General features: G+C 40.5%; 1 protein-coding gene across 1 annotated transcript in view; it reads left to right on the top strand.

The window, feature by feature from the left end:
* The window catches only part of si:dkeyp-14d3.1 (transmembrane protein 132D), a 148,887-nt gene that overhangs the window by 99,490 nt on the left and 29,713 nt on the right, over nt 1-19,684 (top strand). Inside the window, exon 4 of the mRNA XM_055050585.1 lies at nt 6,322-6,508. Within this exon, the coding sequence (XP_054906560.1) occupies nt 6,322-6,508 (187 nt within the window). The remainder of the gene's footprint in view (nt 1-6,321; nt 6,509-19,684) is intronic.

Below are 19,684 nucleotides of genomic sequence, written 5' to 3'. Positions count from 1 at the left end.
GAATCAGAGGAACAGGAGAATATTTTAGTGGTTTTAAAAATCTCGGTGTACCTTGCTGATTCTGTCAACGCAAGACACCAAAACGTCTTCTCACTTAACAGTAAGAGTCTCGAAATAGATGCACCAGAGTGTCAAGCTTAATGCTCCCACCTTCATCACACTTATCGCTACAGACAAAGTGACAGTGTGTGGATTTCGCTCCATGAACCGCCTTTCGACGAGAAGTTAGTGACGTTTCAACAGTAACATCCCATTTCAGCCCTGACAATCTAAGACGATAGACATCTATAACTTAAATTAAACGCAACACTTGCATCATGTATCGCCATGTCCTACAGGCTGGAAGTCGACACGAAGCAAAACCCCTGATATTTGCTCTTTACAGGCAGAATCGTCTCGCATTAGAGCTCCACAACTGGGCAGCAAGACCAAAGCACACAGAAAACACCCATCCGTTCTCTCAGTCTATATGGCGGATGTCGGCTTGCTCTCCGTTTAGAGCTTTTTAGAGCTGTCTACTGCAGCACATTATACAAGGACTGTTGGAGTCTATCACTACTTGTTTCAGCAGTCTGGAGGATTGGCCCTGGGAGCAATAATTAGGAAGTGTAGTAGCAATACCAGAACCCAGTTAACCAGTGCGGTATATACTTCCTGTTGCCCAGTTGTCAGATCAAATCAGTTTAATTTGTCATTCTTGTAAGAAAAAAAAATTAGGGGTGTTTCAGATTTCACCATGCATTGTGAAAGCATTGTTATATTAATGGGATAGTTTAGTGGCGGCTCATTGGGAATATTTTGACAACTTTGAAGAACCTAAGTCATTTCATCTTCACGGCTATTAGCAGCGGTGGCGTGGGAAGCTGTCATGTGTCGCCATGGCCACATTTTTTCTTTTAAGACATCACATTGTCATTTTGATGCATAAATAGCTTCATAAGGCATCTCCGCCCATCACATTATGATGCTAAGGTATTCACATATGTTTCACCGTGTCGCTGCTGGTGTCATGGTGCTTAATAGGTTTCCTCAGCATCTTCTCAGCACTCAGCTACTCTGAGTGATTCCGTTGTATCCGGCAGTACCTTGTCAAGTCCGATTCCCTCTCCTGTCCGGTCTCGGAAGCCAGAAGGGCCAGCTGCTCTTAACCTCAGGGCCTCGAATCTATGAGTCTTTCCTGCCTACCTCTAGCTTCCCTCTAGTCATATGTCAGGCTTCAGATGTCAAACTGGAGCTAACTTAAATGTTTTGAAGCTTGGCCCAGCTGTATGTCACACCACCACAGGCCGGGCCTTTTGTTCTTAATTGAATCTGGCCCAGTGCTGAAAGTGACAGTGGAATGAGCAGAGGGCCATGTGATTATTACTACATGCTTGAAAAGGAAACTTTGACCCAAGGCCAAAGTTTCACTTTGGTCTTCAGGTTGATGTCAGACGGTTTGAGGCGCCGTCACATCCCAGCTGACGGCAACATTTCAGCCTCAGTTCATTATATGAAACTTTCCAGGGGGGCAAAAACATCCAATGTTGTTATCATGGACAGTTTTCTTGAAACTTTCTCTGTAGAGCTCATTGTGGTTTGATATTTATCAGCTGTTTTTTAAAGCGATACACTGAAATGATGGGCCTGATCTGGCTTGAACGAACGAAAATGGATGGATGGTTCCTAATCTGTCCCGACTGTAAAATGTAAAATCTATCTGCAGACACTCAGCTTCACTCTAAATCCTTCACAGTTCCCGGTTCATGCGTGATGTTCTCTTTGGTCCAGGCTTCTGCAAAGGGAAACTTGTCTCCTCTGATTTATGACTGCGGACTTGGAAAAACAGTGCAGTGAAAAGTATTTATGCCATTAAAGATTTATTCTGCTTTTGCTTTTTCTGTCACACTTAAATGTTTCACATCATCAAACACATTTTAACATCAGGCAGAAATATTCAGAGTAATCAGCAATAAAACTTTCATCAGCATATTTTTAATTTTAAATCTTGATGGGTAGCATTTAACCAGAACTATTAATTTTAATCATAAAAAAAAACATTCACAATACATTTCTGTTGACATATAAATGACAGACAGACAGAGATCCTTAGGCATCAAAGTATTAATATCTTGGATTTCCTCATACAAGGACACCCTGTTTTTAAACATGTTCCCAGAGGTGTTCACAATATTTATGACGATCTTGACCAGACAATGAGGCTCTGCCAAGGTTTTCATCCTGTAACTCACTGTACGTTTTGAAATGCTCTTGACTTTCTTTATATTAATTAATCCCTTGGCCTTCTGTCACATTGAACCTCCTCACCATGTTAAGTCCAAATACTTCCAGCTGCATACTTGCTTGAATCTTACATTCTTCAGACGTGGTGACTTGGTTTACCTTCACACGCAGGGGTGTAAATCCTGTCTAATTATTGGAGGGGACCATAAACAGAAAAATGTCTCAAGAGCAATTTTGGGGTTGTTGGCGAGTTTCCACTGAAATGTAACATAAAATTCAAGCTGCAGGACCAAAAATAACTGGCAAAGCACATCAAACATGTTTTGTTCTCTGTAAGCACCCTGCAGAGAAGTAAAACTAAAATTCAAATGTTACTGAGATACCACTTTTGATCTAATCTCTGCTACACCTTTACAAAACTGCAAGATTCTCCATACAAAAGCTTCAATGAGTAAAACATTTCTCGTAAACATTGATTTATTGTAATGGTTCCCAATGCAAGGAATGGTCTGTTTAAATTATAACTTAAGTTGCTTTATTTTTAAGCCTATTTTAGAACCAGCAGGTAGATAGAAATGGATATCTGGGGGGTATCATAACTTAAACGTAACATTTAAAGCACCAGGGGTCATATAGAAAAATATTCTGATTTTATTTTGTGGGTTTAAAGGCTCTATGTTGAAGACTGAGAAATCAAGGCATAACTTTTTGTCAATTTCCGTCTGTTCTGAGCTATTTATATGCAAATGTTTATTCATTTAAACATGAATAAACATGTTTATGCGTGGGGGCGACAATTCTAGACTTTTCCAAGATTGGGGGTGCCGAACCCCTCTACCCACCACCACCACCACCCTACTGGGGATTTACACCTATGTTCACAGCTCAGAGCAGTTCTATGTAGACTGATGTTGACTTTTCTCAATGATGACTTGCATATATTGGTTTTGTCCTGTGATAAGGTCACTTGTAAACTTTAATTGCTGTGACTCTGCTACTGAGCCCGTGTTTCTGCATTAATGCTTTCAGGTGCAGCTGCACTTCTGTTCCTGAGTCATCCAATCCTTCGTCAGCTGTAATAAAAGATTTCTGTGATGTAATTAATACAGTAATGTGTTAAAGTTTCCTCACATTCATTGCACAGTTTTCTTTGATTTTCTGATTTCTAGTTTCATGTAATGTCTAAAATGATAAAAATGATAAACACAATTCTGCCATTTTTGGTGTTCTCCTCAATCTCTGATACTTGGAAGGTTGTCGATTTGACCCCTTGACCTTTCTTTCACACTTGTTACGTATCGTTTTATCGTTGTTGTGCGCAACCCAGAGGAGTTCAGAAGAACAGTGGAAGGAAACTGGCTTTTGCAAAAGTACATGCAAAGTGTGGCGTGCATTTGTTTCCCCCCAAAACTTTTTAGAATCACTTTTCACTGCAGGTTTCTCAGAAAATTGGTAAAAATTTGGGGATTTTGTCCTGTTGGAAACTAAACCTCTGATATGTAGGCTGAAACTCTGCATAATCTTACCATGCTTCATTTCAGGCTTACTCCATATTTATTTCCATTCATTGACTATAATCGGCCTTCTCTTCTCTGCTGTAAAAAAGGGGATCACCACATTTCACTGTGGGTGATGAGTACAACACAGGTACTCCAAAAAGTTACTTGTTGGTCTCGTCCTTAGCCACTGGATTTTGTGTAAATATACATCAGAGTACATAGGCCTGAATATGAAAGACACATCTTGCCTTGCAGATTCTCAAATGAACAATAAGTTCAATAGCACACATCATTTTCTTTCCTCTTCATAATTACTCCACATGTTCTAAGATGATAAAATGTGAAAAAAAATGCAAAAGGGAAATTAACTCTTTTCTGTCTAAGTACATTTTAGGCAAACCTGGCTATTCTGCCGCCATCGTCATTCTTTCTTCTCAAGTGTTGTGATTTTTATTTTTCCTCTGTTTTTGCCGAGGCAACCTGCCTGTTCTGGGGAAAGTAGGCCATTTGTGCTAATGACTGACGGTGGTTTTGTGTGACACTTGATGTCTGCCACATATGCAATGGTTTATTTCTGGCTCTTTAGCACATTATCTGTTAACATTGTTTTTGTTTGTTGGTTTTACTTTGTTGTTGTGTTTTTTTTTTGTTTTGTTTTTTTGTGACTCCTCTGGTCTACAAACAGAGATTAGCATCTGTCTCCCGTCCACAGCATTGTGGGACAGTTATGTAAGATGGTGCTGTCGTGCTGCGCCCTCAACGGCTCGCCACGCTGATTGGTGCAACGTTATGAAATGTGACACAAGTTATTTGGTTGTCACCTTAATTATTTATGTACACCTCTGCTGGATGTGAAAATTGGGTTGTTGTGCTCCGCTTTGCAACAATTCCTTCATTCTCTCAGTGCAAAAGTGAACGTTGGGAGAGTGTCCTATGTGAATATAAGAGCAGCAGATAGAATATTTCTATTATTTATCGTTTTACTGCTTTAAGGACCCGATTTATAATTTATGACGTTATGCATTTGCGTGAGTTGTCGTTCCAAGAGGTTGCACCCTTTTGTTTTTGCTATAATCGAATTTGCCTTTAAAGGTGTTAGATGTAATGCCCGGAGATTTACAGTATTTTCTCCTCCACATAAGCACAAAGAACCTTTTCTCCACACAAATTGCTGCGTGGATTTATGCATCTCCCCCCGTCTGTCTCTTCTCACCAAATTACACGACAGCGTTTTGCACCAGGGTACCACAGAGAGCGCGTGTGAAATTTATTGGCGAGGAGTTCCTGCCATTTGACACACGGGATGCGGCTAACAGATCTCTTGCCATTTCGCATCTCCTCTGGCTCCGGTGCAATGCTGACCTTTTTCTGCCTCCGGTTGTATATTTAAACTGTGGGAACCAGAGACTTATGGTGCCATGGGAAATTTTTATTAGCAACGCTCTCCATTTGTCTGGCTTAATTCAGAGCTGCTGCGGATCACGCCAAAGCGCGCAGTATATTTACGGTCCTCCAGAGCAAACAAGGGCGCCGGTGACAGACCTTACTATCAACACCTTAGCGGGGGTTGATGTGCAGTGAAACGTTTCTTTAAACTCTCCTGGGAAAAAAAAAAACTTGTGCATTAAACTGCAGCTTCTTTTTACAGATTTTATAAACTGAGGAGAAATGAATGGAATGGTTTTAGATGACTTCCTGTTAATGCAAACTTTAGACTTTTGTTCACAATCACACGGAAACCATAGATTTAAAAAACATTCATATCTTTCACATTACAACCACAAACTTAAATGTGTCTAACTGCAATTTTATTCTTATACATAGACCAATGTAAAATAGTGCACTGAAAAGTGTGTCATGCTCTAAGCCCCCAAATAAGCTGCCTTCAGACGTCACACATTATCAGACAATGGAAAACTGGACAAGAACACCAAGAGCCCCACAGTTACTCTAGAGGATCTGCAGAGATCTAAAGCCAAATTGAGCATTTTGGCATGAATTAAAAATGCTTTGGCAATTTGGCAATATGATTGATTGTGTATTGCCTCATTGAAAAAAGAAAAACCTGGTGGAAACCAAACAACAACTCAGACTGGTTTGGAGATTCACCTTTCAGCAGGGCAACACTAAACAGTAAAGTGTAATAAAATGATTTAGATCAAATAATATGCATGTGTTTAAATAGCCGAGTCAAAGGTCAGGCTTAAATCTAGTGGAGAATCTTTGCCAAGATCTCTTTGCCAGAGAATTTGAGACAAAGTTCTGTTTGGAGATGTTCAAAGTTTAAAGACATACCCTAAAATATTTGATGCAGTCGGATCAACATGTGGTTCAAGAAAGCATTAATGTCACATTTTTTAGATTTATTCGTAAAATGTGCTGAAAACCACAAAAACCTTCCCATCCACTTTACAATTACGTGCAGTCCTGTGTTGTTGCATAAAATCCCACCAAAAAACTTTTGAGTTATCTACACAACATGTGAGAACGTGTGAAAAGGTTCAATGGATATGAACACTTTAGTCAGGTTCTGAGAGTCATTTCTCACCCGGTCATGTTTCAACCTTTACTGATGTCTTATTTTTTTGTTTATTTGCAGATCTGAGTTGGGAGCTCAGAGGGTTCTCCAGGTGGATCTGAAAATGGAAAGCTTCCCACAGCCGACAGGCAGCCGCTGGATGGCCTGGCAAGTGGAGTACCCGGCCAGTCGCGCCATCACAAAAGAGGTCGAGACAGAGATTCGCCTGGCGCAGGAGGAACTGGCAGGCATTGTGCCTCTGGCCATGGTGAGTGATGTCTCATCCAGCTCAGTGGAGCATCAAAATACACGGCTCCTCTCTTCTTGTTCTGCATGTAAAATCGAGCATTTAAGTAGTTTCAAACACAAATTTATGCCTGGATCCTGTGCTCATGGGTTTTCATAAAAGGAAAAATAGACAAAAAACAAAAAAGCTAAACTAACTACCAATGGGGGATAAATTTAACAAAATGACATATTCAGAACACGGTCTTGTTTCAAAACAAACACAAATGAAATTAAAATTATGCAATGAATTTAAACATGTTTAGAACACCTGTAATGCTACTAGCACACACTTTGTTGTAGTTTTGTTTACATACTTTAATTACAAAAAAAAGTAAGCATTTGTGCTGTTCATCCTCAAACAATATCAAAAACACCAAGAAACACACCTGAAAGCTCAGGAATAGGATTAAGGAAATGACTGAAGCGGAATCAGGTTATAAAACAAAAACCCGGACAATATCCCGACCTCTGGTGCTTTCAAAGAACATCTGTCTCATGCCACGATTGTATTTCTCTCACAAATGGAACTTATTTTCCATTTAGTTCATCAGTTGACTAAACTGGATTCTATTTAAGGTATCGCAGTATAAGGGGAAAGTCACTTTGAAAACCACGTTTTTGCTTCCGCTTTACCACTTCATGTTGATATGCTTATAAACCACAGTGAAATACATACAACTTTCACACACATACATACAGTCTTCACCTCTCAGACCTCTGCTGTATTCATTAGGGAGGTAGAAGTGGTGATATCCTGCAGGCTATGCCCCATAGCTTGCATTTAGGATCAGGGGAGGAAACGAGAGCGGTGTAGCTTACCACAGGCCTCAGATTGGATCTGGTTTTGACCTGAGGGGGAAGCCTGGAGCTGTGTATCTTTCTCGGCAAGGCCCGGGGAGTCTGCTGTGTAAGATTCACTCTTGTAAAAGTTCACACGGGTCACCCTTCATGCATTTCTGCAGCTTTATTGTGCAGCCCAGAGAATGCTGCCTCTGATGCAGAACAGCAGTGCACAGGTGAGCTGCAAGAAACATCAGCTGTGTTGACGGAAAGAATAAAATAGAGGCACTGTGTTACAACTGTGCCGATAATCAAAAATTAAAAGAAAAACAAGATTGCAATTATTTTTATTTTGCGACCTCTGGTGTGAAGGATAGAGACCCGACTGTTGTGTTATTCCCATTCTCCAAGTATAGCCCGTAGCTATGCGGATGATTGATGCCTGTGGGCGGCTGTTCCTGGATTTAGAGGAACACGAGGCATCTTCACCCACTGATCCATTCTCCGGATAATTGCAGCGGCGTCTTTATCGCTCCCGTATTATCCGACTTCCTTTGCTCGCATCCTTTTCATGTCACTGACGTAACACCCTGCTTTGGGTGCTCCAGGAACATAGAGTCTCTCCCACTCTTTTAAAATGACAAAAACCCGCAAAGACGATTGTGTGTGATTCTTTTCAAAAGGCTTTATTCGACAACAGCAAAATGAAAAACAAGAATCAAAGATTTATTTTTGCATCTGTATTGTTAATTTACAGTTGTGTGGAGCCCAAATGAGTGAAAGAAAATATATTATTTTTTTAAGACAGAACAAGTTCAGTCATTCTTTCTCAAGGTGATGGTTCTGCTCATTATACACACTGAGCCATTTTTATTGCTCACCATAAATCATATGACTTTTTTTTTTAATCGTAGCAGCAACAATCCATCTCAATGAATCCAACATTACCATTATTTCCTGATCTTGGTTAAATCAATTAGAGACAGAATAACTTAAATGGCAAACAGGAGGTAAAGATGATACTCCTGTGTGTATGCGTGCACTTTCTTCTTTTTCCTCCACTGGATTTGCTATTCAGTGTGTAAACCTTGTAAGCCAGTACAGCAGCTGAGGAAGGGACCTGTACTGTTTTCTTTATTGAAAAAATTTTTTGACAGCAGAACATAATCTCATACTCTGCTCTGCAGTTGTTGTTACTTTATTTTTACAACATCTCAGGCAATTAGAATATGTTCATAAAGTTTATTTATTTCAGTGATTTGATTCAATTACACACTAAGCAAGGTATGAATCCAATCCTCCAATCAGTGACACTGCTGTGGTGTTTGATATAAAAAAAGTTTATTTTTTACAATTATCAGTAAGTACTAGTAGAGCAAATTGAGATAGATAATCTATGGAAAGCTTGAGCTCTGCTACCTTCTGCAAGAGCTATCACATCCATCTGAATAAAATGCACCACTCTCTGTCAAAAACAACCAATCAGAGCCAAGAGGAAGGTCCGAGTGCTGTCAATAATCCTTGTGAATGTGCTGCAAAATGTGCTAATGGCAGAAAAACAACTTACCGTTCCAGGAAAGCTGTTTGTGTACTGTAATCGGTGACAATGCTAACTAGCCTGAGCATTCATGACAGGCTTTGTGGTTGTGAACTAGCTGTAGCATAGCACAGAGTGACTGACTCTAAGACCCTCCTAGTGATTCTGATTGGTTGTTTATAATAAAGCAGGGTATTTGTTCAGAAGACAGCAGGTACATATGGTGTATTTCTGCAGATGGCAGTGGGAGCACAATGACAGCATCGTCAACAAACCAGATATTGACACTTCTGTGTAGGCCGTGCCAAGTTCTGTTTGAAAATGAAATGAGCATGTCCACAAAGGTCCTCAAAGGTTTTCAACATTTTCTGATAGATGACTCTGCTAACATTAGACTAGATGAAACATGGCGTACCTCCACTTTCAGACGGCATGTCTCCCTCCATCAGTGATGATGGGTTAAATGTAATTTCCCCTCAAACTCATAAATAGACTCTGCTTCATGATACTCTTATCCCTTTTGCTGGTGCAGCTTTTTCCTTCCGCTTGGGAAGGAATAAGCAGAGTAGCGGCATGAGTTTGCTCTGCTTTGGAGAAGATCTCCTCCACATCTTAACCAACCTACTTCAAGAGTATTCTCCAACTGGAAACTCGAGTGCCACACTGTAAGGATGTGGATTCTGTGGGAAAGAAGCCTTGTTGGCAAATTCAAAAGCCAGGACAAAACTCATAAAGTTGGAGGATTGTTTTAAATCTGTAAGGTGAGTTGATGCAAGAGAGATTTCAGGGCAAAGACAAAACAAATGCTTGTCACCAAAAACAACAAATAACGTGTGCCCAACTTTATCTTTAAACTTACCTTCTGCTTCTCTGCAAAACATAAAGATACCTCTGGAGGAAAGAATAACTTCTTAGACTGCTTTACGGGAGCGCCACCTCCTGTAAAATAGTGCAGCATTTGACAATTTGAGAAATAAGCAAAGCTTAAAGATTTCTAAACGTTTTCCTCAAATTTATTTGGGGAAAGCAGTCTGGATTGTGTTGTGTGTGAATCATGATGTACAAATTAACTTGCCTTCCACTCAACTTCGCATTGACATACTTGGACTGAACTCTCGCTCCAAATCGTTTTTTTTTTTTTTTAGCACTGACCTTTGGTGAAGGGTGTTTACGGGACAGCTGTCAACTCAGCAACCTTCCCCATAATTGTACAAGTCATTAGAAAGCCATTGCATAACACTGAAATGCTTTTCTTTCGTGGCGACAATAATGTACATTTTCATAAGAATGACAAGATTAAATGTGTTGGGAATTTAATTTTTATGTTTTGTCTCCCATTCTTTCATATTTTTATTTTATTGAGACGCACTTGCATGTTTTCCAACGTTAGATTTGGTGACATGCAGTTGTTTCACGTTTCCTCCTGTGTGTGTGTTTTTTTTCCCCTTTCTTTCACAAACAGCTTCCAGAGGTGCACAGCTTCTCCCGGCTCAGCACGTAATACGCACACACAAAAATACTCATACATGAAGACACATTCAGGACTCATTAACTCTGTCCATCTCCTTCGGTCCTCCTTTTTCGTTACCCACTTTCCCTCTCACCCACGCACACACGTGCACACACACTGTCACATGCTTAAAGTTTTTACAATCTGCATGCCCCAATGTGTGAGAGGCACACAAGCGAGAAAAGGGAAGGCTGAATTAGATTACTCGGGATCACTGTGGCATGAAAAGCCGCAAAGATAAGGTCCTCTCCCTCCTCCCTGCAACACGCCTCGCAGATAGAAAAGAGGAAATAAGGTAATGTAAAAGCAGAGCCGACATTTCCCTCCCCGTTTACACACACACACACACGCACGCACGCACACGCAGATAAATCAGCACACACCATCACCTCCTCCAGAGAAAACATGTTCCAATTCTGATACAACAGGTTTTCCTGCACACAGAACTGAAATCTGTAATGGGAGTGCTGAAGATAAAGAAGTCACACTCTTGTATATAGAATATTTTATACTTGCAAGCCTTTTAATGAGGATTGTTGAAATAAGAAATGGGAGACCTGCCACAATGTTAATCTCTTAACACAAATGCTGAGGCATGTTAAGTGAGCTGTGCTTTGCTTTTTCTTTACAAGGACATCAGAAGGAAGTTGGCTCCATAGCCCAGTTTGCTCCGGTGATATAAGGAGGAAACCCTTCAATATTTGAAGGTCTCAGCTTAGGAAGGCGATCTGTATGTTAGTACGTAAGCTAATGTTGCACAGCAGTAGAATATCTGAGAGCATGACGCTTTAAAGGTAAAATCCAACTGATTGAAGTTTTCTAAGTCCAAGTTTGTTCAACCTGTGAACGACGTTGATTTATCCCTTTTGGCGAAATTTACGCCAGTGGAAACACCATGAGGCCGTCGGATTCCTGCAGCCTGTTTCATCTTGAAGGTGGAGACAAAACAAAAGAAGATAAAGCAGGAAGCTTAGCATGTTTGAAATTTGTCTAAAGCTGCAAACTGGGCTTTGAGTTTATGATATCAAATGCCTTTTGGGATCTGCGGAGTCAAAAATATAACAACACACTGTACTGCGTTTCCACACTTACGGTCTTTACGATGTTCCTGGTAAAAACATGTAAAAGCTCTTTAAATAAATGTAAATTTTCTTGTGGTATTTACATGTGGAAGATTGTAAAAATATACAACTTTTTAGTTGAGTACACTGAGAAAAATCTCACATTAAGAAATAGTTGTATCAAAAAAGAAATGCTGGTGTCACAAATACTGATTCCCCTCTGCTGTTATATTATTTATATGTGGTCTCTGACCATTTCTCTTTCATTTCTATATGTTTTTCAGTTTCTCTAGGACATGTAGAGTCCAGAGTACTTTCCGATGCTGTCTTACTTCCATCTCACCCCCCTGGTTTCCTACAGAATTTCCTACAGTATTTAAGTCGGAGATAACCGTCAAAGAAAAATTGTTTTTGATAAACCATTTTATCAAACAATTTCAGTTTAGGGCCCACCAAATATATAAAATGTCCTGATATTTCGAAGCTTTTGTAATTTCGTTTACTGTGATAAGCATCGCAGATCCTCCTCTCTGCGTAAGAGACTGGCAACATCCAATTGGCATTTTTACTCATTTTGAACGGTTTCATGATCAGTTGTGCTTACAAAAAGTAAAAGCAATGAAAATGATGAAAACAGATGAGGAAAGGAAGCCAAACAGAAAAAGAAAATTCACTGTCAGTGGAGCGAAGTATGAGATCTTTCTTTTTAATGAAGTTAAGGGGACATACTTCACAGAGAATGCTGAGGGCATCTATTGACACAACTCCTTCTTTAGAAAGTCTGCTCATCTGTAATTAGCTCTAATTAGTCTAATGAGCTTCTACTAAGTCTTATCACAACATAAAGGCTGCCGTAATCAGGTTTTGACCCAAAACAATTTCAAAAATTGAACATAGATCTGCACCTGACTACATCTCTAAAGGTTACTGTGTAATGAAGCTAATGACTGTTGGTAATGGGAAGTTTATTTTGGGTTTGATCACATTTACGGTCGATTACTTCAGCAGTTTCTCCAACCCAACCCCATCCCCTTTACGGCATGCTGTAAAATGCTGCGGCCTTGCCGGAATAGTTTATTACAAAAAGGCTTTTTATTGCACTACAGCAGCAAAGTGAGAGGCTCTGCCACGGGTAACACTTGTGGGAAAGCAGCAGCATCCTTCTGGGAGAAAAGTTTCTCTTTTTTCTTCTTTTTAGCTCTCTTTGAAGAAGGTTCCTCCTGTGTGTTGTCACATACCCACATGCACTGGGAGGGCTCAGAGCACCGCTCGCCACTTTGTCACAAATTTTAAACTGTGAAGCAGAACTTTTGCATATGCAGCAATTATTTCAAAGCACCAAATGAAAGGAGTAGTCAAGAGCTTCAGTGAGCTCAGAGTGAGAAAATGTCTCTGTCAACTGTAGCGCCACGTATGCGCCTTCCTAAACTGCCTTTGTAGATTTGTTCTTTCTGTTTTGCTCCTACGTAGTTTCCTTCACTATTTATTTCCCCCCGCCCCCACCGCTTCGACCCGGACAAACATCCATTAGTATATTAAAAATGTAGATTAATTGCCTCCCTTATCAACCTCTGCCTCCCTCACTTTGTTGGCATTCCCAATTTTTTCACTTGAGCTTCGAAATAGCAACAGACAAGAGAGAGTGTCTGTGTGTTTTTTGGGTCATCTGGAGATGGATTTTAAAGGCAGTAATTGGATGCCTGAGAAGATTTTCCCACCGCAGCAGGAAGCTCGTTCATTATCTTTTAGCATTGTAAAGTAATACGCTGCTGTCCAGGCTGCCCTCGTCGTCATTACCCATGCTGTGGATGCCTGCTGATGGAGAGGGAGCAGGAGGATAGGGCATACATCATATCTTGACTCATCAGTCTTCCTGTTCCAGCCGAGACACCAAACTGCGCTCGCTCGCACGCCCACATGCACAGGCATGGAGATGAGGAGAAATGAAGGCAGCGGTTTGTATTCACGTACTGTTCCGATGTATTGTTAAACAATACATCATCACCCTGGCCTTCTCAGGCCACTTCGCCTCTCACATGATAAAGCCATCAATCAGCATTGTCCAATGAATGTTTTACTTTGCTCTTTTCCATTCTTTTGCCCTCTGTCGCCATGCACATCTTCTCTGCCAGGCAAGTGAAATGAGGAGGACCATTTATCATCAGACGTGAGCGCTCAGATGGCAGATAATACAGTAGAAATGCGTCCTGGGCCCGATTTTTTTATTTATTTTTTTTAAACCATTTATCCCGACGTTCCAGGCTGAAACACTTTGAATTTGGCCACTAATGCTAAACATCTCATCCCCTCCCGCTCCACTCCTCCCTGCCGCTTTAATGAAATGGGATCAAATCTAGCATATTTTATTCTTCACACTGAATGAGTCACACGGTTTACAATGAGGGGCTGACGAATGGACCACAAGTGTGAAACCATTAGCATTATACTACAGAGGCTGATGATGAAGTGGTAGCACTCATTGAGGCTGCTGCCTTATGTGCATGTGTCACCCTCCATGTAATGCTAATTAGGACAACAGATTGTGACAAATGCTTCTCTAATCCAGAACATGATGGCTCTCTTTGTGTGTGTGTGGGGGTGGAGGGGAGGTGTGCGTGTGCGTCTTAAAGGGATCGCTAGCTTTGAAGTGAGGCTCTGTTAAAAAGGTTATTGACAGTTCATACCCAGTTGACGCAGTTGCCTTGCAGAAGTAATCCAACTCTGACTACTCATTAATACTTTAAAAAGTGTCCTTTTAAAAAGTGTCCAGGACTAGTTGAACACGTTGGCCGAAAGAGCCCGAGTCATTGTAAGCTGTTGTCTTACAATGACTCCAGTCTCAAAAGCAAACAAAACTAAAAAACCCTCACAATAGTTTAGTAAAGGCTGTTTTGGAAACATTAAACCATTGCCACATTTGCAGTGGGTTGTTATCTTTTCAAATAGCCAATTATTTTCGTGGGAAATGGAGGCTGGAGGCAGTGCGCCACCAATAATCTTCCTGTGTGAAACACTTGCTGATGACGGAACATGCAAGCATTTCTCGTCAAAAAATAGTATTCACAAAAAAACACTATGATAGTTCTTTTTTTTTTTTTTGTTTTTATGCAACCCTAGTTGTTTTGACTTTGAATGCTCTACAACTTCTGTTCTTGGCATCTATTTCACAGATGAAGTTTATGGGTCACCCACTGCCTCCTATGTCAATCTCTCATGAAAATAACCACTGTCTTCTTTTAAAAGACACAGAACGCTGCTTAAAGTGATAATAAAATGCCTTTCCATGAAACGCAAGTACAGTTGGCAACAGATGGGCTGCTTGTCTGCTCAGGTAGAGGCTGTAATCAGCTGCTTGGCAGTCTGACTAATTAACAGCAGAAAGGTATAAAATTAAGTACTGAGAGGCAACTAGTTGTGTATTTTTGATTAACTATCAAACAAACAAAGATTATAAATACATCTTATATATAATATAGTTATTCTAATAATTTAAATATGATTTTATCAGAAGTATTTGTAGATGTTGAAATAAAAGCAATTAGATGGTTATGTAGTGTTTTCTGTTGGTGTGTGAAAATCTCTGTACAATTTTTCTTTTCTTTTTCTTCTTTTTTTTTTTTTGACATAAGGTGTAAGAGTTTCATTCCGACGCATAAATTCTTACATCCTTATAATAAATCCTCACTTCAACTAGTGTCAGAAAAACACCTTTCTGATGACAGGATGCTGAAAAAGACTCGTGAGGACCCACATGTTAATTTCCTATGACGGGAGAACTGGAGAAATGTGTGGGCGGCCTTACATCGCTGCTGCTTTTCATGTGCCGCAGCACATGGGGAGGTGCTTTCATGAAAGGCATATATTCTGAGGTGTAATGGCAAATCCTGTGTCACTCAGAAAGACTGCATGCTCTGAAATCCTCCTCTAATTGAAATACCATGAGTGAGTGGGACGGTTTTGTTACCTTTCAAAGCTCTCTCATTACAGTGACACTCAAACAGCCTCTATCGCCATTAAAACAGGCAGCCTCTCCGCGGTGCTCCTGAAAGCGTCGTTGCAAGTGAGGTCAAATTGCTTGTTTATGGTGTCTTTGCATTCCCCAGAAGATGACCTGAAAAGGATAACTTTATTCACACGCAAAGCGCCACACTTATGTAAAAGTTTGTTTTATGCCTACACAAAGTGGCCCAGAATGTACCCAGTGGAACCACTTATGTTTTAGTTTCTCTGACTGAATGCTGTGAACCTTCCTACTTTTTCTGCCACGTTAGACCTCCCCAGTCCTCCAAAATGATTTGCGTAGTAGTGCAAAAACAGAAAATGTGTGGAGAGATTTTAAGACAACATTTAAATCATATTTCAATATTCTGACACTCTTCTAGTTATGTTGGCTTCAGTCCATTTCTTGCAGGCTGTAAGGGGAATGGGCATGTTTTCCTGACACAAGCGGGCTACCATTAGGGTGGCCATGTGTACTGCCTGTTCTGTGTCCAGAAAATGGCTGGACTAAGCAAAGCCAAGCAAGCTGGCAGTATGGATGTAGAGAGGTTAAGAACCGGGAGAGGGGTCACGGGGTCATACCCCTACAGGGATGGTCGGCTGTAGGTGAAGAACTCTCCATCGATTGGCTCTGTGTGATGAATACAGGGCTGAAATTAAGCAGAGTGGCACAGGCTGGTCCTCTGGCGCTCAGCCATGTTTTCAGAGAACAGCAGAGGCACAAGCGAGGGGCTGCTACGCCAGAGCTAGCATCACTCAGCTTGCCCATCCCAAAGCCCCCCTGCTGGTGCAGCGAGGTGTTTTATTCCCCCATGCACGGCCTGGATTCTTTCATAGTTTCATCTTACTGTTATTGAAATACATTAGGGACATTCGTTTTCCTCCACGACCCACTGATCTAAATGTATCACCATAGTAGTATTCTTAAGAACAGTAGGGGATTTGTTCTGTAAACTTATAATACAGTACTTCCATGCACAGTCATGTTTTATTCAGGAGCTTCCTTTCAAAAGATGGACATGCAATTCATGGCTACTGGGCTCCTGAGGGTGTCTCTGTCCCTCTAGTGCCATCCTTCAATAACTCATAAGTTTAATGTTGCCTGTGCAGACTCTATAGTCGTATGTTGATGTACTTTCTAGGTCAAGCAAATTTAAACATGGCAAACTGGAGATTAATTTAGATATAATCAATATCTAAATACTGCTTTGTGCAATATCAGAACTGCACAAAGCTTTATTACAGAGATTATCTGTCTGCTGTTGTTTTCTTGTGCCCTGAATAAAACGTGGCATACCATTTGATAGACTTTTTGCATCACTGGAAAAAAAAAAAAGAAAAGAAATCATGTTTCCAATTAGAGATGTAGAGAAAGGCATCAGGAACAAATTATCATGTACTTGTTATTTGTGGTGGGATTTGTCCTGTCAGCAGCATGTCACTTTGACACTTCCCCAGAGTCAAAAGTTTTCCCATAAATCATGTGCAACTCATAAATAATTTACAGTTGAGAGCAATCCAGTGTGACTAAAACATTAATACTCCCCATGAACCGCCATGTCGATTGTCATGCATAACTGTGCAAGCAGCTTAGATGATGTTGAGGTTGTTTTGAAAGTTGTGAACGCAGTATAAATCCATGATTATAATAAAACTGGCACTCAGACCTCCGTTACTGACACTCAGAAGAAGCTTTGTGATTAGTTTTTTTGTTTTTTTTTTCTGAGGTGCAATGCAAACATATTTACCGTGATGCTACAGATGACGTTGAATCAGAAACATGAGGTGGTGGTTTCTACATGTGTGTTTGATTTACTCCTGAATACCAAAGTTGGATCTGGGAATTATATTAAACCATATTTTTTTGTTTCGGTTCCAGTTTTCAAAATTAGTGTGATTTGCTAATTAGTATTTCTGTGTATTTGCTTCCTGATATTAGCATTGGAACCTAATGCTAATACAGATTACCTAGATCCCTCGGTAATCTATAGTATTTTATAGAATACTATGGAATAGGATTATATTCTATAGTCTTCTATAGAATAGAATACTAGGTAATCTGTAGTTTCATAAGGTTTAGCAATATAGTTATCGAAGAAGGTCGTATATGACTGGGTGTGTGAAATATTTAGCAGGATAGAAATAGTCAGCACTTATTTGCGTTTCAGCAGGTTATTCTCATGTAAGTTGGTCGTGTTGGATCTCATTGTTCGAGAAAACTGAATTTCCTATTGAGAAGTCCAACTTCTTTGAACCATTCTCTTAATTTCTTCAACTGCAAACTTGAACTTTTAAGTAAAAGTGGAAGACATAGACTACCATTCAGTAGTAATAGAAAGACACTAAGTCTTGTTGTATTTTTGTTTTACTAAGTCTGTAGAAATAGTGAAACCTGGAAAACTTTTACTCAAGTGGCGCTCATCATAAAGTGTTTAATACGCACAGGTATAAATCATTCTGAATGACTCAATACTAGCACTTTTTACCTCACAGGTCCTTTGAAAGTATTTTATTTATTTAGTTGGGAAGATTACTTCAGTCGGGCAGGGCAGATGACCGTTCACACTGAGACAGATTCTTCTGAAGGTTCTTCCACTCCGCTGTCGCCACATGCTTGCTCAGTATGAGGGATTGCTGCAAAGTATACCAGGGACTACCTGGTGTAGCTACATGCTCGTCCAGGAGGAGTGAATGTTGCAAGTCTATTACAATCACTGAATGTTTGGTTTATCAAGAAAACTTTATGAACTGATTTGAATAATGAACTGAACTTGACTGCATTGTTGGACGAAATAGATCAACTGGAATAAATTAATCCTTTTTTGTGAAGTGCCATGAGATGACACGTTGTATTAGTTTTTCTCGTGGCTGTCAAACTGTTGAGTCTCACAGTGGTCCCTGCATAAATACAAACAGCAATTTTGGCGCCTTCAGTCACTTTATAGATTTCCACCTAGAATACTGACAGTGACTGGGTTACCCTTTCTATGTAGTGTCTTCAGTATTGACTGAGGTACCAGATAATTAGGCCCTCAGCACTACTATTTATTCTTAATTGAAAGCTCTTTTTGTCCTCAACATGACTCCTCATTACATCTTCCTTTAAAGTGAGTAGATCAACCATCAAAGCAGCCACGGAGGTAATTCTCATCCTGCCATTCTTGACCGGCAGTAATGAGCAGATCAGATTGCTGACCGCCGTGTACCTCAGACAAGTGGCTGCAGCCGAAAAGCACTCAGAGGTTTGTTAAAAGGCAGCGAGGCATGGCAGTGGAGTGGAGAGGTTTTTGGTCCCAACTCCATCCAAACCCTGCACCCTTTACACTTCAGCCATGTCCATTCCATCAACCAGGAAGAAACAAGGAAAAAGAGAGAATAAAGACAGGCAAATAACTGGCCCATTCTTAGGGAGTGTAAGAGTGGGAAACCAAGTGAGGGGCATGAGAGAGAGAGAGACCCTCATTAAAAGGCTGTGTCTTTGCTTCACAACCATCCCACCACTTCAATGCGCTGTCATGCAGTGATGTATCGCTCTGCATAGTGCTACCAAGTCCTTTATTCCCACTCTCCTCCATGTTTCTCGGCTCTATGGCCAATTAAACGCCCACTGGAATTGAGGGAAGGAAGTTTCACGTTGAGCACTGCACAGAAAACTGATGAAAGGCCATGTCTCTTTTTGTCTGCTTAATAGCTTCAGGACACTGAGTGGCATTTAATGGCAAGCGTTTGAATCATGAGTTATAAACTCCCACTTTAGGTTTCTGATTTGTGAAAATGTTTATCTGACACATAAATGTCATGTAGAACAGGTTAGTTTACTATTAGTATAATTCATAGTGGCCCTTCAAAACAACAAGACCTTTACTTAATGACTTCATAATGATAGTGCAAACATCTTGTCAGGTTTTTAGAGAAAATCATAGAATGTCTAAGTTGTGCTTTGAGTGCAATTGTGCAAATGGTTAGCTTTGAGATAGCCTATGTGTTTCCAGCATATTTAGCGCGTAGCCTACTCTTGTTGCAGGACACACGATGCAGTCTCTAAAGTCTCTTACTCGACACATGTTTGACCTGTTTGTTTGGTAGCTGCGGCTGGCAACACCGGGTCAGAATGTGGACGCGTTAGCACGGTTGTCGAAGCAGAATCTAACGTAACAGTGGGACAGCCAGCTTTGCTGCTTCTCATTCTGCCCATGTCACTCAGGCTGACACCATAAATCTCACTTATTTTCAGATCCAACCGAGACATGGGGAGAAATTACGGCCCAG

This window comes from Poeciliopsis prolifica, unplaced genomic scaffold, assembly GCF_027474105.1.
Source record: "Poeciliopsis prolifica strain line A6 unplaced genomic scaffold, Auburn_PproV2 SCAFFOLD031, whole genome shotgun sequence".
Classification (NCBI taxonomy): domain Eukaryota; kingdom Metazoa; phylum Chordata; class Actinopteri; order Cyprinodontiformes; family Poeciliidae; genus Poeciliopsis; species Poeciliopsis prolifica.
The sequence above is the reverse complement of the archived record's forward strand: the minus strand, read 5'-3'. Positions and strand labels throughout refer to the sequence as shown.